The 21,469-nt window shown below is 41.3% G+C and overlaps 1 protein-coding gene across 18 annotated transcripts in view; it reads right to left on the reverse strand.

Moving 5' to 3' along the window:
- The window catches only part of neo1a (neogenin 1a), a 210,354-nt gene extending 191,366 nt beyond the window's left edge, over positions 1 to 18,988 (reverse strand). For 7 of the 18 annotated variants that reach the window (XM_008404713.3, XM_008404711.3, XM_008404710.3 and 4 more), the window contains exon 1: positions 17,972 to 18,988. In XM_008404713.3, coding sequence (XP_008402935.2) covers positions 17,972 to 18,062 — 91 coding nt within the window. In that variant the 5' untranslated portion in view covers positions 18,063 to 18,988. The remainder of the gene's footprint in view (positions 1 to 17,971) is intronic. The other 11 variants (XM_008404730.3, XM_008404729.3, XM_008404727.3 and 8 more) reach the window with 2 other exon arrangements.
- Between the last annotated feature and the right edge of the window lie 2,481 nt (positions 18,989 to 21,469).

Genomic DNA, 21,469 nt, shown 5'->3' on the forward strand with positions numbered 1-21,469 from the left:
CAGGAGTTGATGTATGGCGGCAATACACCTCCTGTGGTAGACCAACCATTTTTGAAAAAGTTTTAATACAAAACAGCCACAATAGTTAAGGTCTGTTAGGGCAAAGAAGAGAAATGACCTCCGTCCATTCATACCATCCGGTGGATGGGGGGTTTGCATGCCTGCCTTAACACTCCACAACTTAAACTAGGATGATTTCTCTGGTGACCACAACATTCACTACAAAGTTGTAATAAATATTACAAAAAGTCAATAAAGCCAGTGGAGCAGGTGGAAAGATACCCGAACTGACCCAAATCTGAAGGACCGTTTGTCCTCTTATCACCTGAACAGCCGAAATCAATTTAAGGGGAATGAGGACATGAGCAGCTGGTGAATGACAATGCCATCCATGCATCTAATTTTCTCGAGGGAGAGGCTTTATGGTGGGATTTATCATCACCTCTGATCTCATTTCCCTTTCATATGTTAGCAAATCCCAGGTAAGGCGGCCGGACGCTGGGGACGTAACAGGGAGCGTGGCCAGACAACTCAGATTGGACTCAGAATTAATCTGGGGAAAATCCTCAGTGCTAACCTGCTTAGCTGTCACTTAATCTGGTGGGGCTAAACCAAATATCAATTACACCACCGAGTCCTAAATGTGGACCAGATAATTACTGATCCTGCACCGAGCAAGGAAGCCAAAGTGACCATTTCGAAAGTAGTTCCTCTTGAGTGTTGGTACATAAAGAAGAGACGATAGCTTAAGGGGAACTTTGAATTTATCGTGAAAAGGTCAGGCTGGTTAATATCTATAACCTCAATCCGCAGTACATTAGCAAACTGCAATAGGCTCAACTCAAGGACAGAGCAGCTTCCCCTTGGAGGCCTTCTCGGGTGACGGCTCGGCCAACACCGTCTGGCTCAGAGTCTGAATGCCAGAGAAAACTGAGACAACGTCACAGTGAAAAATCCTGAAACAGGTCGGCTAAGTGTGAGGACCTCTCCCAACATAATCTGCCTCTGGGTGACATGTTTCTTTTTCCTCCTCTTACACCAATTCTTTCCATGACATGCTTGCATTGCCGTTCGGCCCAAATTACAAAAACGTATTTTACCCAAACTGGGTCAGACCGCAACAAGCTCGACGAAATCCAAAATTATGCGAAAGGGGGAAAAAAAAACACCTTGTTAGCTGATCTTTGACCGATCTTTGAGTTATTTTGGTCAAACCCAGAGGGAGAGAAAGGGTGGGAATCTCTGTTTTTATTACCTCAACCTAGTTTGGTCAATTAGGAAGACAATGAGCATCCTGCATGCTTCTGTGTGAGTACAGTTCATTTCCTGCCTTTATTGTTACAAGTGCTGGGCTCATTCAAAAGTGGATGAAATGGGGTGAGGCCCAGACACTATTTACTCAGCAGGGAGAGACACGAGTCCCTGCTTTCCTAATGGCTTCCTGCATTTCACACAATTGTTTCCCCTCAGGAAATCTTATCTACACAGACTGCAGACGTGCTGACCAGCAAACCCACAACGCATGGATACTATGTGTTAATCAAGTACATAAAGAAGGAAATTTTACTTTTTTTCCCCCTCTCTTCAACTAAAAGGAATTGAAATATGTTCAATGATAAATTATAACTACTTAATCAGAGGTAACAGAGAAGCATAGTTTGATGGAGTATCTTTAGTAATTTGATACCAAATTTCTCTGATAAAATCAAACCAATATAATTTAAACTTACAAAAAACATCCAAGGAGGCAGCAATCCCAAAACTCATAAATATTACTTAGCTGAGCTAATCGTTTGTGGGTGTATTTTTAGATGACTTTATGTAAAATGAGAGGGCACAAAATCAAAACTTTAAAGTACAATATCAACGAATTCTTAAATTTAGGATGTCTCCATTAATCCAAAACAGTATTGAAATACAAGAAGCTAAATTAGTTAAAGTGACTGAAACACTTGATTGGTGGCTCGGTCAAATGTACAAACATTTGTTCTTCAGCACTAAATGTAGACCTTTGGTTGGTGGACTGGCGTCGCCTAAAAAGTCAGTTAGCCAACAGGTGATGACCTCTGACCTGACCAAAATCCACAAAAAAACCTACAACCCAATCAAGTCAATGGCTGTATTTCTATTGCAAATGTGCCCAAAACCTTGTCAATATTCCACTAATATCGAAAAAACACAATTTTACAAGTGCAGTATTTCTATTCAATAAGAGAAGCAATTAAAATCACAGGTCAATAAGTTTGTCCATACAATAAGTCACAAAAAAAAAAACATCCTGTGCCATGATCCTCCAACTACTTCCTGTTGTCTTCTTTGTGGTTTGCCAATGGCAACATCTGGTTGTTGATCATGTGACTCGTGTGATGAGAATAAAGTATTTCCATTGCAGTTTTGCAAAATAGATTTTTTTTGATAAGGCCAAAAAAAACACACACATCTCATCCCAGCGCCAGAATTGATGAAAAAATAGTTTTTCATAAATTGCTGTGTTTATTTATGCAAACTTATTTTGAAAATGTCAAACTGGGTAATTATATGATCAATGGAAACACAGCTAATGTCACATTTTTCACTTGTTATTTATGCCATGTAAAGTCACACTAACGTATTTTGCCTAATTCTCCGCACCAGCTAAATTTTCATCCAATTGTCCTGCAAATTATGAGAACTTTTAAAATGTCGCAAAATGTTTGCAGTTTCCATCAACCTGATTAATGCGATACTTCAAAAAGCGCATAAAAAAATACATGATGGAAACACGGCTAGTATTTATTATTAGTTTGAAAATGAGGAACATCATAACTAATCTCTGGTCAGTTTCCGGTATCGACGTATAAAAACGGTTCAAATCTTACGGTTACAAAAAGGCGTCATTATTCATCAAATTTTCCTTGACTGGCATATTGCATCTTGACATCTAAGTGATGTCCTCTGAAGCCAATTACATGTCCCATTTTGACAGGTTAAACTGGTGTATATATATTTCATGCTAATTGTCTCAAAGTGTCTTTTTTGCCCACAGTAAACAACCAGAGTGAGTCATACAGTGGGTGCTGGTTCCTGAGATGCGTGATTATTTGTAATGTTTAACATTTCGCAGCTGTGCATGGTTATTGCTTTCACAAAACCCATGAAAAATGTTCTAAATCTAAACTTTTGGGTGACTAAGCCCATTCAAGGCTTGCATGCTCTGTTTATTTGCCTCTGCATGTGAAGTTTGGAACATTCTACAATTATGAAGGGTTTGCATTCAGAATATAAAACCACAAATGCGAGATTTAATGCTGTTTGACAATTGAAACAATGTTGACCATTCTGCACTGGTAGAGGATGTAACGTTTTCGTTCTTTTTCATCAACTTCCTGCATTTTATTTTTGCTCCATTGCTTTTATGGCACTATAATTGCCACCAGCTTTCAGGAGACGCCAAATGTTTAATGCTAGCTTACAGAAACACTGATGCATAGTCGACTTACTGAAAGGAGCATCAGTTTATACACTGAGGGTCCATCTACTCACTTTTGAGATATCAGTTAAAAAAAAAAAAAAAAGCCTTGGTCTGAGGGCTGAAACGATTAATTGTGATCAATCAATTACTGAAATAATCATCAAATAATTCAGTAATTGATTGATTGTAAACTGGAGTATACAAATTCGAGAAAACATTCAGATTTGCAAAAATTATATACATTTAAGTGGTTAAATGAGAAAGCTAGAATGTACCGCTTTTTTAATACAATTATCAAAATAATCAATAAATTGATCTATTACAATAATCGTTAGTTGCAGCCCTTTTTAATGTCATGTGATCAAATGACCTTTCATGAGGTCATTAAGAAACAAGCTCTTTATTTTGACAAAACATAAGTGTCTTTTCCTGCTTTTAACCTCCGTGGCAACCAAAGTTCAGCATTATTTCCATATTAAACGCACAGAAATGAAATAGCTATTGATCTCCGTGCTCAGGTCCTAAGTAAGACGCCACGCAAATTCATTTTCTCAAAATGTCAGTGGATGCTTTTAGAGACAATTAAGCGAGCTTGTAAATCAGAAGAGACATAAACCACGGGATGATAAACAGAACGGACGCTGGCGATGAACCCACCCAGGACTTCCAAAGCACGTGTACTTACAGTAGTGAACTTTTACGACTTCAGAACCAGCAGTTGTATTTCAGATCTCACCCCTGAGGGGCGGCGGGGGAGGTCAAGCTTCTACAGCGTGCAAGCGTAGGTATGTGAGGGACCAGCAGGAACGCAGCCCATAAAATCCGCATTCAACCTCCGTCTAGCACGCAAGGAATGTTCTCCAACCGCTGGCCTGTCGGGGGGTAAATCTGGACCCTGCTCTGCTGTCTCCAAAGAGGAAATAGTAAAAAATTTACTAAATGAAGTAAGAGATACTGTAATGTTAGCCAGTGTCTTTAGTCATTAGAAACCAACTGCTGATGTGGCTGGCGTCGGGGTGGAACCAATACGTCAACAGGCCTTCTATGCGTCAACCCTGTAAGAGGTAAATAAAGACACTGCCCCGGTGGGGTGGGGATGCAGTGGCAGTAAGGGAGTCAGGGGGTAGATGGCAGACACACAAAGGAAACAGGGACTCTGCTAATTCAGGGCTGATTGGTTTAGAAAGCTTTATTATTAGATCCCACCTCACTCTGCAACAAAAAAAGTGCCCCAAAGGCTGATTCTGACTAATAAAACCGCTATCCTTTACGACTCTGGACCATTTCTGACGTCTCCTTTTTGAGAGAAAGTAAAACTCTGCAGGCTAGTACCCATTTAATATATATATATATATATATATATATATATATATATATATATATATATATATATATATATGTCCTCATCTTGGTGCTGGAAGAACTGCTGCTTGAAGCTGAACACGAGCTGCAGCGTCCTGCATTAAGCAGCTTTCACACCTGTTTAATTAAATGATCTTGTGTGAATTTTCATTTGGAGCCGCTACACTTCACCACAATATCATTTGCCATATGGCATAGACAGACTGCAGGAAGTATTTCAGGATAGAGTGGAGCATGTGTGTATGTGTGTGTGCGCGTTTGAGTGATTTAGTTCAGCAGGTGCCCAGAAAGCCTGAATGATACGCTAATGCACTCCGGACTAATTCAGATCACTCCAGGTAAATTAAGTATAAAAGCAGAGAAAGACGTTTTTGCGTTCCCGACAAGTCGAAGCGCTCTCGGTTGCTAAGGGAGAGATTAGACGAGTCTTCACTGTCCTTCACACAGACAGCATGCGTGGCTCTGCGTTGGTAAGAATGCTACAATTCATCTGTTGTTGGTGGAGATGAAACTGAAAGCTTGATTTCTGCCCATCTAATCTCTTTTATTGTGCTAATCTTGATTAAATGACGAAGCATATTGGTGGTTTGCACATCAGGGTTAGCTTAGAAGCCAATATGTGGAATGTTGCTCCTTTGAATGCTAATTGAGTTTAAAAGTGACACACAGAGGCTTCAGTGTTTTTACACATCTGCGTGGTCACATGTGGGGAGAATCGTACAGCACTGCTGCTAATTTAGGGGGCTTTTCTTTTTTTTTTATGTAGTTGGGAATCAAACACAATCCCTGAAGTCAAATCCTTGTTAGAAAAGTTGCAGATCACATAGTGGCACCTAGTCAAATGTCCGATTTTGGACATTTAACCAACTAACTTAAATCTTGCAGAGAATCAGTGGAGAGAGCTAAAGATTAGGGTTATGGTAAGAACACCTTCCAATTCCAACAAAATTTCACCGCCTAAGATAAATTGATAAAAATACAAATACAAGACTGGGCAGCCATTATAAGAAGGGTTTGATTTGAAGTATGAAATCATAGCTGAACTGTAAAAACTTCTGATGGTTTATATCCCGATAAACCAGAGGCACACCTGTTGCTCGTATCTCTGGGGCTCAGCACTGTCCCCCATCAGTGAGGCCTGATACTCTCTGCACATTTATTTACAATCAGAAAGACTAAATATGTCACACACATTCATTATATATGTCAAACAAACTGTAGAATGTCAATATATGTAGAAAATGTGTAAACCACACCGGATTCAACTATTAAGATGGGCAGTTAAAAGCATTTTTAGAGCGGCTCTGAAGTATTTACACATTTTTGGGTGGCTCTGATCCTCAACCCCTACGGGGGCCATGTTACCATAAAACTTCCCATTGTGAATTTATTTAAATAGTATTTCAACACAATATACACAAAAAATTATATATACTATTTTGTGTTGCAAAAAGCAGCACAAATTATAAATTCCTTGTAAATTCCAACATAATACAAAAACCAAATCAGTTTGAGAGTGACATCTTTCCCATATTTGATCTCCTACGTCTAACGCAAATACAATGGACGACGTAAGAAAGAATTTCGGATTTAATACTAAACACAACATCTTGTTGTCCTGACTTTCGAGTGTGCTGTACAATCAGAAGAATGTGCCTTAGTCGTCCAGTAAATTTGAAGCAGAACCTATTTTGGAAAAAGGAGCCGCAGAATTGATTGTTCACATCATGAAGGATCAAAGTTAACCAAGAAGACCCAAGATAAATATTTGTGTTCAATATAAAATCAATCAAGTGTATCCTTGTAGCACATTTCAGCAAGAAGGTGCTTTGCATCATAAAAACACAAGTCACAAATTGAGAAATCAGACAACGCACATTACATTTTGCCAAGTGCTATTAGCAAAATCATCATTAAACAAAAATAATAATGGACAATAAAAGAGCCTGAGTTGCTTTGTAACTTCTCCACAGAGGCAAACTTCTTTATCTTCAACACCAACAGAGAGCAATCCTTTTAAAAACATAACATTTTAAACAATTTATATTCTTAACTTTAACTTATCAGGTCAAAAGGCAGAGCTTCTGAAATGTTCACAATTTCAAAATGGGTCACTGCCCATATTTTGCGCCGTCGATCAAAGTGAAGGCATCCGAATTGTGACCTGGGGTTCATTCAAATAATTTTACGAGCCAAATGATTAAATCAACCGATCAAATATAGACAAATAAATCAGAGAAAATTATTGACGTACAAACCTATTAAAGTAAAACGTGGCTTGGAGTAATAATTAAAAAAAAAAAAAACAATTACACATGGGGACAAACATGTCAGGGAGCTCATCTTGGCATGATTGAAAGCGGGGCCAATAAATGAACAGACAGGTTTAACTGTAGTCATTAATGTTCATCTCCCCGTGTTCCTGATGGGAAACCTCATTAGGAATCTGTTGGTAGCAGCTGGCCTGCTATCCTACCCCATTACTGATCCACTATGCCAAAACCTCTGCCACCGTCAGCTCACCCCCGCCCCCCCCTCACTCTCCATCCACCTCCCTCGTGTCTCATATGACATCTGTGTCTCGGGGTCCTGTGATGGAATGCTGCTCGCCTGCTATTTCTCTGCAGGTGCTCCCTGTTGGCTGCCGTCTATTTCGCAGCCGCGCCGCTGCTGCCGCCGTGGCTGAGTGACCTGTCAAAAGGCTGGGGCGGGGACGGCGGAGTCCCGGTTCATGCTTAGGGAATGAAAAAAGGGGATAAATGCAGATGCTTCCCATCACAGCCTGTCAACCTGGATAGATAAAAAAAATAAAAAATCAGTCCCTCTTTGAGCTTACCTGCTCACTCTCTGTCAGCTTAACCTCAGCGTTTCTCCTCCTCCTCCATTACAGAAGAAGGTCGCGGCTGTATTTAGTTACAGATGAAGAACTCGGTCCTTTTTCACACAAACCCATCTTTAGGAAGCCTTTTGGTCATTCTGGTGCAAACTAATCAAGTCAAATACTTCAAGACTTTTCATAGTGCTGATAATATTTGTATTATTAAAGTTTACAAATGACTGTTCCTTTTCAGTTTTGTAGGCAGCTAATGTCATTAGGGAACTAAACTAGTTTGCAAATATTTGGAGAGTCTTTATAGATTGTGTATATTGGGCACGGACGGGTTACCGGTATCAGGGTTTTAAAAAGTTTCCTATTACCATTTAAAGTGCTTTTAATGAGATAACAGAAAGAGACTGGAGTTTTTTTCTGCCCTACATTCTTCCCGTGTTTACAGCAAAGTGCAAACATGATGTAACAGAAGGCTAGGCATGGGTCAGTCACTAGTAGCAAAGGTTTTAAAAGGTTACCGTTTAAAATCTGATGAACCATTAAAGATTACTGGGACGCCAAACGCAACAGAAAGTAGTTGAATGACAAAAGTTTTCCCTTAGCTGTAGCTATGGAGCTCAAAGTAACAAAGAGCTGAATCTCCACCTTTCTGGCCCATTCCCAGTTAGCTGCCAAGCTAGCGTACAGAAAATAATTTCAGGCTGTATGGAAATGGAAATACTTTCATAAACAATACGGGTAGGTAAACCAAAGGAGTGCCTCCTAACACTCCTCTTAAGGTAATCTTAGGACATTTACTAAGCTGTAAGTGGTGTGTTTGTTAGAAACCAAGTGCAGGGTACCTAGCCAAAGTTAGCTAGCTAACCAAAGTTAACTACCACTATCAACTTGATGGAAAAGTACATACTTTTCTGTTTATGTGAGTAGCTTGACCCTCATGACCAAGCATGCTACTCATGCTATCTTTAGCTAGACATATGTAGTTTTCAGTGCGGCCTCCTAGGGGGCGGTAATGTGCTGGTTTTCACCCTGTCAACTCAGAAGAGAGGAAGAACATAAACAACCAGAAATAAAGAAATCTGCATCTCCCCAGAATGTCCTTGTCCCCGAGATAATTTAACCACTTGGAAACTTATTCAATATTTTTGCAAAAATGTAGCCGTTATTGCTTTATTTTTTAAAGTAGTAAACAAGAAGGATGTAGTCATTTTGATTTTTATGTAAGTAGTGTCATAACGTACAATCGTGGTATTTGCGCATTGGTTATAAGAAACTCAAACCAGCCTGTTCTCAGATATAGTGTGGGGCAAATACCACCATATGGAGGTATAAAATAAAGTGATCTATATCCATGTGTCACGGTTTTGATGTTAAGGATTTTTAAGTTTTTTAAAAAATGTTTTCTTTTCTTTCAAACTAGACTAAAATAGTGTTTTCACCAATGAAAGAAAAAAAGCTGATACATGACACTGAAGTGGCAAAAAGGAATCGCAGACTCGTTTTAGAACAAAGTCATTCTGGATCATAATGTGGAAAATGTGCACTCATCCCTGCATGGATTGTGTAAGAATGTTAGATGCTTAACTCGTTCCTTGAAATTGCATAACCCGGCTCAATCTACGTCTCTCACACACCATAAAACAGACTCCTCTGTAGACAATAATCTCCCCGAAAGGGTCAAGGACAAGATTTACACCACACGAGACCAAGGAAACGTGAAAAGTGAAATGAATGGGTTATTATGAATGAATATTATGCTAATATCGTTTCTACCAGGCTTTAATGCTCATCGTCATGCCTGAAATATTTAGAACAGGACATACTCTCTTTGCCGATGCAAGGCGAGCTTCATGCTGCTGGAATATGGCTTACTTGATGCAAAAAGTGCTGCGTCTGAGCTGTGAAAGCTCAAGAAACCAGAATCGAAAGCGGCGGCCAATTCCATTACTTCACTGCAATTTATTTAGGCCGTATTTCCGCAGTTTGAGCCGACCTCGCTTCGCCGTGGATGAGCTCAGAGCTGAGAGGGCCTGGCTCCAAAAACACGGTGCAAAGTCACTGCAGTGAGGAGAACAGCCCCCTTCCCTGCCAAAGGGGAGCTTCCCCCAAACAAGAGGGCCTTTATCTGACTGAGAACCCATAAAGAATCGTTGATTTTGAAGCTGAAACACTGGCTAAAGTCACCATAGCAGCAAGTGAAAATCAAAATAAAAGCTGCGAGGCTTGAGAAAGACCTTCCACTGTTTAAACCGAGACTGACGGTACAAGCAGAGGCAGAAGCACGGAAAAGTACAGAAAAAGGCTTCGTCGGGTTGCTGACGTTTTAAAACGTCGTGCCAACTTTGCTGCAAAACTTCAGGGGCTCCTGCCTTATGCTCAGAAATCACAGGAACAGAGTTCCCAACAGTCCGCCAATATTGTGGAGAGGAAAAAAAACAAAAAACTACCAGTTTCAAACAGATTTGTTCTGGAGATGCTCAACAAAAAACAAAAAGAAATCAACAGCGGATCATCCTTCAGCATAAAGAGAGCGATCGAAGAAACGTGGAACAGAAAGAAAAGGAAAAAAGAATTCCGACGTTTTCAAATGGGGAAACATTAAACTTCCATCATGAATCCATATAAACGTTTTCCTTTGGCATTTTAGGACTCGGAATTCTTTTGTAAAACCCAAACCGCCGCACTTTACAAGTCACATCTGGGAGAAAATCTGTCCATTTTGAAACGAAATAAACTAAACAAGGCCGTTCGCCAGAAGAAATAACACAGTATTTGGCCGCTCCTGCACGGGACTCATTCATCAGGGTAAGAAGCTGGCGTTAATTCGACGAGGAACACGCTCTGAACTTCGTCAGCACGCCAGCTGTTTCTCCCTCACTTGGGTGGCGCACGCCTGTATAAAAAAAAAAAAAAAAAAAAAAACACCCACCCATCAATACACACACACACAAAACACACACCATTCAGCCGCGCGTGAAGCTGCCAAGTGCCTTCAGCCGATTTCAAGACGGTGGCGGCGAACTCAACTGAGGAGCGCTCACAGTCATCCCTCTGTCGCCGCCTGCTCCCCACACCCTCAGCAAATAAGAAGCTCCTTTGAGTCAGCAGAGGCCGATGGTGTGTGTGTGTGTGTGTCGGTGTGCACGCGCGTGTGTGTGAGATATCTTCCGTTTACAGAAGCGGCGGGCGGAGCACAGTGATCAAACAAGATCATGAATGTTGAAGGAACAAAGACTAATAATAGGACAGAGGGATCATAATTTTAAATCATTTTCAATGACTTAAAATCATTGAAAAGTTCATTTACTTTGGCGATTCAATTCAAATATTTAAAAAAAAGTCATACTGACTCAGATGCAGAGATGTATTTCGAACACTTTTGCTTCCTCATTTTGACAATTCTTGCTCAAATGACGCTCATTTAAACATTAGAAACTTGTAAAGTGTGAAACCGACAGAAAACCCGGAAAGCCTTCTCTCATGTTTGTGTCTTCTATAGTAATTTGTATTTCTGACGAGTTGATTTTGATTTTATTTGCTTTGTAGTCAAAAATCATTCAAATAAACTCTTAAACCACACCACTGTGTGTGTGTGTGTGTGTAATGAATCTGCAGTGTATACCAGATTACATAATCAACTTACTAAAACCAGTCCAGATTTCATTGATACAGATACTCAAAGTAGACAAATACTAGAAAGCATCTTCAACCAGGCTGCATTTATTTCTCCACTACTGCAAAAGACTTTTCGGGGAAAATTCATCACAACTTGGATGCCCTCCAGAAACGCAGCAGAGAATAAATCCTTGTCTGAGAGCTGCAAGGTGCTGGACATCCAGCATGGAAAAGAAGGTTATTATAATGTGTCTCGAAGAATAGTAATTTTTCTTAATTTACAACTAAGGACTGTGGGGTTTATTGGTGCAGCTTTGCAAGATTCTGCAAGATAACCGACATTTTAGCATAGTTGAAGCCAAAAAGACGGAGCTCCTCCTCATTGTCTTAGTAAAACATTTTCCATTTAACATAGAAACGATTGTATGTAAACTCAGCTCAGATGAGTAATAATCCTGGAAGATTTTACCTGAATGCAAGGGCCAAAAGAAAACATCAGGTTGCTTGCTCTGCAGCTTGCCGCAGCTACAGTGTAGCTGGGAAAGACGTGCACTTTGACCCCGTATGCGCTGAAAGACTGGGCAACGCCAGGCTGCTTACAAGAACACGAGCAACTGTGACTGCGGCGCAGCAGAACATAAATATTACAGGACGTATCTCGGCAGAAGATGACGGCTCGCTCGTCATGCAGCATCCACTTACATGCCTGCATAGAGCTGCGACTGTATTCATACGTCAGGAGAATCATTATTTCTATGTAAACTGTTTATACGTGTCGCTAAAAAAGAAACGGGGGGAGAAGAAAAGCGAGCCGCTAAGGCTTAGTCACAACAGAGAAGATTTGATCCAGATGTCTTGGAGATTGCAGAGGTATGTTTGCAGGTCCTTTTCGGGACGTTTTTAAAGAAACAGCTCTCACTGACATCTCAGATATCCATCTGAAGCGCTGCAGCGACGTCGCGGCGAGGCTTTACAAGGCTGACGGCGAGCGGTTTACGGCTGCAGTGGAGCACGGCACATTTTCCACAGCAGAACTAACGATGTTTTTCAGGCAGAAATTGTCCAAGTTCTCCAAAGTTTTTTAATTTTGTTTTAAAATGAGGAAAAATAAATTCTTATTATGAAAAGCTTCTAAGTAGGTAGGTAGGAATGCATGGATGGATGGAATACATAGGTACATCATAATGGATGGACAAAACACAAATAATGGATGGATGACAAAAAAAGATTAATAGTGGAAAATGACCGGATGGATATTCCAGCTTTGGAACAAATAATATTTCCCATGTTCCACTTTCAGTCTCAGCTTTCAGCTTTAGAAATTCCTCAAATCAAATTCCAAACGGCATGGGAACTCTGTCTCCAAAGAGAGGGCACAGGTTGGTTTCTATTTTAAATCACAAACTGGAATTTGGACACTGGATCGGAGCAACATGTGTGTCACCCTGGAGGCAGATAAAAGCAGCTCTTCCAGAGCTCATTAAGCCTGAGCAGAACAGCACAGCTCTGACACTGCAAGCCCACCACGGCCGCTTCAACCTTACATCTACGAAAACAGGGACAGGGATGTTTCCAGCTCAGTCTCCTGCAAAGGATACAGCTGTTCTAATGTCTCGCGGGTAACCAAGCCTCGGAGGAATGCGCACGCTGTTCAGCACGGACAGCTCTCTGGTCTCCCGACATCACTTCATGGTTTTTTTTGGGGGGGGGGGGGGGTTTGACATGAAAAGGTCAGGCAGACATCCTGTCAGCAGAGCAAGAAAATGGGTGCTTCTGATATCTTCTTAAGATCAGCGGGAGATTCCCCAAAGAGGAGCTGAAGTTCAGCTCATAGAAGGAAAAATGCAGCTGAAGAGAACGGCCTGGATGCAGGCCGACGTCGGTTGGGCTCCCGTTCGCAGCAATTCGATTTAAAAAGGTTACGTTCAGTGTTGAGAGAGCGAGCTCTCTACGGGTACAGAAGATTACATCTTTTAAATATTCCATTGCATTTGAAAGATGCATAACATGTGACTCAGCAAAGCAGGTTAAAATGTATGTAGCAGAGCAGAAGGTGAAGAAGACTTAATGTAAAAATGATTAAAGCTGCAAACCAGAAAGACAACACTGCAAAGCTTAAAGAGAATGTGGAGGGCTCCTGATTTTAGGGTCACAACCAGCTGAGGACTTCAGGATTTATGGGAGAAATTAAACCTACCAGCTGGCTTAGGAGCGCCAGGGGATGCCCGCGGAAGTACTGCTGGAATCGGGTAGGCGGACATGGGGACAGATGGACGCCTCAGTCGAGGAGCAACAGATTTCCGTTGTCTCTCTTTGATAGCTCACAACACAAGCCTGGCTTCTCTCCGCTCAGAGTCGCCCAACCCTTCAATGAGCGATCACAGCAACTCTAGACCTGGCTATGCCTCATAGGAGGGACACTGTGTGTTTTCAGCATGGTGAACAAGCATTAAGCTTCCAGTCCAACGGCTAACATGTGAAAGATTTGTTTGCTGAGAAACCACAGTAAATGAAAATGCACCGATTTGGACGGATGCCGATTCGCTGTTGTCTTTAGTCTTTTAAAGAGTATAAAACATATAAAGGCTCAAATAATTCGAGTCTTTATATGTCTATTAAGACTCTGTCTTAATAGACATTGTCTATTAAGACTCTGTCTTAATAGACATTGTCTATTGTCTATATGTCTATTAAGACTGTCTTAATAGATGTCTTAATAGACGGGGTAATTTGGACCCCACACATTTTTTTATTCTGCTTTTACGAGATGTTTTTTTGTGTGGTTCCAGGAACTGACAGTCTGTCGGGACAACTCTGACCCCCAGTTCCCCGTTGTCTGACCATGACATCTGCCACGCTCCTCCTTAGCGTAAAGCTAAGACCACAGGAGTGTTAATAAACAGAGATAATAAGAATATCTTCAATCGGGCATTGAAGCAAGTCCCTAAACAAGGCATTGCCGGTTACGGGAATCAACGTTTTAAAAAGATAGCCGAAACACAAAATTTTCCGTCATAATGTTTGTTAAGTTTAAATCCTTTTTAATAAGATGCTACAGGTACAAGACAGACATTGCGCACAAGCAATACTTGTCAATAGTCTGCATTCTTTGGTCAACCTGTGAATTTACATAAGGCGGAGCACCAACTGGGTGGGACAATGGAGACTTGACAATGGAGTCTGGGCAATAGTTACTAATGTGGCCCTTGGGGAAAATGATAGCACACCCCTCTTTTTTATTTTTTTTAAGTTTAGAGAAACTAAAAAGGTATATTGCATGAAGAGTGATTCTGTTTTAGCAGCAGCAGAAGTAATAGCTACAGCAGCATCCAAGCAAATTCAGACGCCAGAGATCCATGTCAGCTGAATGTGGCTGACCTCCCCCTCCCCTGACACACACACACACACACACACACATACACACACGCACACACACACACACACACGACCACCAGCACAGCCCACCAACAGATGTCAAGCCTTCCATCCTGCAGATATTGATCCCTGTTTCACACTTTCAGTAACTGCTTTCATTTAAACCTTCACTAATCTAGATGTAGAAGGGCAAAAGAGAGAGAAAAAAAAAAAGCCAGTAGTTCTCACCTAGACATCACTTGCAAGAAAACACAGAGCGTCAACCAGATGTACCACATCCCCTCTGACTCCCCGTCTTGCACCAGCAGTTGGATATGAGCACCAAATCCAAACTGGGCAGCTTCATTAGCGAGGCAGAGGAGTCGAACGGTTTGCCAAGTGCACAATTATCCATCCCCTCATGGACAGGGGTCATTATGAGCGATTGGAGGCCATAAATAAATTATCAGTAAACAGCACACTCTACCCAGCAGAGACTGTTTCTCAGTCTGCATTATGCCACTCCCCACTCTTCCCCCTTTCCAAATTCAACAGCTGAGACCAACATGTGCAAAAGATTCCTTCCTTTTGGGCTTAAAAAAAATGAAGTTAGAGGTTAGAAAAATGCTTTATTAGGTTGCGGTTACAAATTAAATTCCCAGCCTTCCCCCTCCCCCCCTACCTTTCTCAAAAACTGGAATGCGGGACCACCGGAGTTTGCCAAACAACATCACAAAGGTGGTAAATTATGTTCTTAAAGGCTAGAATCCTCCGGGAAGACCCTAAATGCAGCAAAGAAAACAAAAGGGTGGATGTTTGGAAAGCCTCTGCAGAGTTGCATCCGAGGTGGTCCGTGAGGATAAGACCCCAGAGAGAGAGAGAGAGAGAGCACTGTAAGAGCGGAGGATTGCCGAATGTTTGCACATTTTAGCGAGTTGTTTGCACTGTCCACGGGGAGACAATCAGCACACAGCTCCCTCCCAGGAGGGCCACGGAGATAAGATAGTGCCTAAATGGATTTTATTCTCCTCTGACTGGGACTTGTTTACAAAAGCCTAACTTATTAAGGCTTTTTTTTAAAAATCCAAACAACTCCTCACGAGCCATGGAGGAGGGAAGAGAGCAGCGGGTTGGTTCAGCTTTGGTGGCTTATGTCAAAGAAAGAAGCAAGAGAGACTTTTTCTTTTGTAAATAGTAAGTCAACTTTTCAAGTTAGAGTCACAGGTCTTCCCGCTTTGATAGAGATAAACTGTGGCTTCAGTCAGGACTTCAAAAAAAAAGTGTTTTAAATAGACTGAAGAAGCAGAAGAAGAAGAAGAAGAAGAAGAAGAGGAGAGCGCGGGGGGGGGGAACCCCACAATTAGTAACGTGAGACTCTCTGCGTGTGGGTCCCGGCCCAATTCTCTGGAATCAATCAAAGCTCCCGGAGGAACTCCCCGCACCCCTTAATCTCCTGGTTTTATTACTTTCCAGACAGTCAGCCTGTTTCAACCCTACCCCCCCGTCTTTCTTTTGTACTAAACTCCGCTAAAGCCAAGGAGGAGCTTTTTCTTTTTCCTCCAGTCTATCTCTCTCCCTCTCTCTCTATTGCCATCTCTTCCACTACCGGGGAGCGCTTTTCATTCAGGAGAGGGTCTTTCATCAGCCTGCACATGCAAGACAGTCCAACAGCTAGCAGAGGCCCATCACTTTCACTACTTTCATCCTTTTAACTACAAAAAAAGGAGAAAAAAAACGATGAGTTCTTCTCACTACGACACATTAACTATTTTGCATATCACAGGAATTAAGAGCGAGAATCTGGGCCACGTTGCACAACAGTCGGAGATGTTCAAAATTTTCAGATCACATGCTGCTGATCTTGACTTCGCCTTACAGCTTAGAAGAATAATATGACCAGAGGTCAGCATCGACCAATTTTTCCTTAATTTGCTCTCACCGGGCGATCGGCGGAGCTCTGGGTATCGGGAAGGAAATGCTGATGATAAGGAGTGTTAACATGCACGCTACGGTATCTGTGAGAGTGTCCCGTTAATCTAGGAGACGTTTCCAGCTCTTTGTTTCTAACGATTTTTCACAACGACGACATGAGAGGACGTCATTTTAAAATATTTGGTAAAACCCAAAGAGTTTCATGGTGTTTATCTATCTTCGAAGCATGTATTGATGCCGGGGTGATGAGATCTCTGCTGGTCTGATGAGGCAAAATGATTATCTGACATGTATCACTAATGATTATTTTGAGCACAGACACAACAATCAATCTGGAAGAGATTCAAATCAGCTAATTTCCCTTTGATTGTGTTTGAAAAAAAAAAACATCAATTTTTTAATGGTATTATCCTCATTTATCCAAAGCCCTAACTTCTATCAAGGTGATTTTAAATAAATAAATAAACATGAGGAAAACATGAGAAATGCAATTTCAATAAGAAACAGACAATAAATGGTGACAGTTTTTTAAGGGGATGAAGGAGATGAGTAAAGGTAAATCTTACAACCAAAACATGTCCAATTTAATTGCACTGGGGTCCCTCAAGGCTGTGTGTTTGGTCAACTGCTAACACACTAACCCATGCCTGAAAATCCACGAAGAAGACGAGCAAAACCTTACCACGATCATAGGAATTATAGAAACTTAGAAGTTGGATCACTGCATCTCTACTTGAGCTTAATATAAATTCAACAAATGGGTTGGGTACACGTGCATCAAAAGCAGAAATGTCTCATGTTCCCTATCTTGACAGAAAAAAAAAACAAAGAAAAAAAAATCACAGGACGTTTTCTACAGAATCCAGGTCCAAATTGAAATAGAACAAAAGGAAAAACGAAAATACTTACTGACCAAAAAAAAAAAAAAAACAGGTCAGTGCATCGATATAAAGCATCTTGTGCGACCACTCAGCTTCACACACACACACACACACACACACACACACACACACACACACACACACACACACACACGTATCCACTGATTCATTCAGTCCACAAAGCAAATGTCTGTAGATGTGTTTGGATCGTCCATCTGTAGCCGATCCAGAGACAGATACATCGCCAGTCTGGTTCTTTTAGGAGACAGACCGTAGCAGACAAAAGGAGGGGAGTGTGAACGCACGTTGGGCTGGTCTGGGATCAAACAGCGCGCGTGCTCATGGAAAAGTAGCCTACTTTCAAAGTTAATGAGCTGCTGACCTGAGCGCCCCAGCCTTACGTTATAAGGCTTCTTTGCGGAGATATTTCCCCTTCCTCGCGTTCGAGTTTTGCCCCAGACCCAAACCCAGTCCCCACCTACAGGTAAAGTGAGCTAAATGGAGGCGGGAGAGGAGGAAGCCTGCAGCTCAGAGACGTGTTTTTACCTTTGTCGACATGCTTTGCCGCGTTGGTCTCCGTGAAGAGAAAGGTGAGACAGAGGAGAGAGAGGAGCGCCAGAGCTCCCCGCTCGGCCATCACTTTTCACGAATAAATCTCTGCAGGCTTTCAGGAAACCTCGGAGAAGATGTTGAAAAGCCCTCCAAAAAAAATTTTAAAAAAATAAGAGCTAGATATATCCTTAGAATCCCAGGCAAACCTCCTGCAAACACATCAAGGAGGGTAAAAAAAAAGAAAAAGTTCAAAGTCCTTAAATGTGCAAAAACATCCAGATCCCGGTACTTTTCGAGCTGCGCTGGTGAAACACGCAGCTGGAAGGAGAGCACCGCAGGTTAGAGACTGTTTTCTCAACTTGGTCGAAGCAGAGGTCGTAAAGAAGAAAGAAAAAAAAAAAAAAGAAAAGAAAAAAACACACCACACTGAGATCAATCCATTGCCGCGGAGGCGCTGCCTCGCAATAGGTTTTGCGCACTACTGCGCACCAAACAGATCACTACAGAATACTCCGATATCTACCGGGCACGGAGGAACAAAACAAGAAAGAGCTCCGTTAGAGAAGAGATAAGTAATCCGAGCAGAGAGGAGAAATCTGTGCCGTGGCCAGCTCACCGCTCAGGGACGGGACGTAAGAGTGAGCAGCGTGCTGAAGGGCTGGATCTGCGGCTCCCCGGAAAACAGGGCGCGGAGTCTGGCGGAAGCTCGGATCCTGGCTCGTTTGTGAGCTCAGGCAGAAACTAAAATACGGTGTGGGACTTCACCCACAGCAGAGAGGCTTCAGAAAAGATTAAAAATGTAACAATCATCCTGATGATTTTGATGAACCTCGCCCAGGATGCCAGGGTTTGAGTGGAGCCTAGTACTGAGGGTTGTGTTAAAACGTTGGGTGAGTAAATTTAGGACAGAATCAGGGATGGCTCTAGAAATGTTTATCCCACCAGGGGTGGTGGGATAGGGGCTCCTGTCACACAGGATTTTTGGCTTGCTGTATATATGCAATTCAGCAAGCCAAATAGAGGTGGCTAGTAACTAGTTACATTTATTTGAGTAAGTTTTAGGGGGAAAACATGTACTTTTCTGAGTAAAAGTCTCAGTACTTTTTACTTTGAAGTATTACTACTCTTATTTGAGTAAGATGTTTGGGTATACCAATGTGAGTAACTTCAATTTGTTTGTTTAAACCAAAAATCCACCAGACACAGACAAAGTTTCATAGGTTTTACTTTGAAATAAATGTAAAAAGGGAAAACATTCTTTTACCAGATGTTATTTTGTTATTTACATGAATTATTTTCCCCCTTGGTCTTTAAAATGCCAACATTTCCACGTAACTTTATGTTCTGTTCCTTCTGATGATGTAATTTTTAAATATTATATCATTGATGACAGCTAGGTTTTCCTTTTACTTGAGTAAAAAACATGTTTCAGAGGTATTACTCTTACTTGAGTACAGTTTTGGGGCACTATGATAACAGCAGTCAAAGCTCGTCTTAAACAAAGCTTATTACTAATTCTGTTTTATGTTATTTGATCTTAAAGTGAAACTTACCCCCAAATCAACTTTTTTTTCTGGTAATAAACCATCTGAATAGATTGTTAAGGGTGCCATCTTTCTGTTTCTGTACAAATTTGGACATTTTCATGTAAATGTGTTTCGCTGTGCAATATTGTGGCTAAAACTCTCTCTTAGGTTGAACAGTGGCTAAGCAGCGGACTTTTCCTGTAGGTTTTGCTAAATGCCTTTGACATAACATTGATGATTTTTGTTTTTTTAATGCAAAACAAACCAAATTCCTCATCTGCTTGTGGGACAATGTAACCAGTGGATCATATTTACAGATGGATATTTAAAATCAGTTTCAACAATACTGAGTAATTCAAGGAATATGTCTAAACAATTAAAACTCCAGGAAAGGCCGTTTAAAAACGGTTTGCAAATTTAATAAAATCAATTGCTCTTTGTGGTAAGGAATACATCAGGACATTTATGCACATTAAAACGATTTAAATAACATGCTTGTACACTTTTGTCTCATGTTGCTGCTGTGACACCTGGATCTCCCCAGTAAAAGATTATTCTATTCCATTATACAATCTGTTGTTTGATAAACTTCTTCCTATTGGCTATCAGGTTTCACATTGTTATTCTGCAATGAAATAAATCTCGACGTTCACTTTATGTTCAAAGGACATAAAGTGAACGTCCTTTGTGAAATGTGGAACTAGGCTCAGTTTTGAAGAGTTTTCCATGCCACTCTGGAGACTGACATCCAATTGAAACGCTGTGAAAGAAGATCTGGGTTCATCTCGCCACATTTCCAGAGAGTTCAGAAGCAGTGACGCTAAGTTATATTTCACTTTGTGACAGCCAAGTCTTCCCTTTAACAAGCTTCACAGATAAATCTACGCCAGCTGAAAATGTTCCCCCAAAGAATAGGGGTATTTTTTTGTTGTTGTTCCTCTTCAGGAATATCTCGAGGCTAACATCTGTAACCCGACTCTTGTGGATGATTTCACATGACGGCTGGAAGTCGGGAGATGTGATTAACACCCGTAAGTTTCGGATCAAGTTGCTTTAAAATAATATCCCCGTCGCGCTGTGCTGTTTTAGGGCAGGGGAAGGAAGCAGAGATCTAGTTTGTATGAACAGGGGGAATTTCTTGATCACCTGATTGTTTTTGCTCTTGCTGAGGTTGTTAGAAAAGCTGACAGCTTGTTTGCAGTTAAATGGATCAGAATTTCAGAGAGCTCGGACAAGAACCGTTGTATTCTCTCGCAGCTTGTGACTTGGCTTTAGGGAGAATCAAAACGGGTGGGAATGGTGTCTTTGTTGAGCCAGCACTGCTCTGTCTTCCCTTCTTTACTCTCTTGAACAGCGCCCCCCGCTGGTCCGAGTCGTTCACGGCAGATTAATCATGAGCACATCAGCTCCTCGGGCATGACAGAGACTCTTTTGTTTGCCTGCTCGCTGCCCTGGACATGTGCCCATTTGACATGTCAAACATAAGATTTTCATTTTCACTGATAATGATAATACTTCAGCGACGGCATGGTGTGCCTCCAGGCTCACCTCCTGGACAAACAATGTTTTCTTTATGCTTTTATCGCAATATTTCACATCACTTTTCAATCTTGTACAAACAGAAACTATCAGAGACATGAGGTGAGCTATAAAAGCAAGAAATAACACAGATCTTTAACTGTGTGGTCTGCCTGAGAGGTCCCTTCTTGTTATTAGAGCTCATTGGGTGTTTCTGAGTCCAGACATGCACACTTTATGGGTTAGCAGAATGGAAATAGCCCGAATGTGATTGGAGAAAGTGTCATAAAACTGAGGAGTTCATGAGGAACTTATTTTTGTTGATGAAATTTATCTGAGAGCTCAAGTCAGTTTTTCACCGGTAATTAATTCATATTTTGCAAAGGCAATGACATCTTAGGATGGGCAATTTTGCAAAAACCTAACTTTTTAGCAAAGTATCTTCATC

The sequence above is a fragment of the Poecilia reticulata genome, chromosome 3, assembly GCF_904066995.2.
Source record: "Poecilia reticulata chromosome 3, P_reticulata-male-v2, whole genome shotgun sequence".
Taxonomy (NCBI): Eukaryota; Metazoa; Chordata; class Actinopteri; order Cyprinodontiformes; family Poeciliidae; genus Poecilia; species Poecilia reticulata.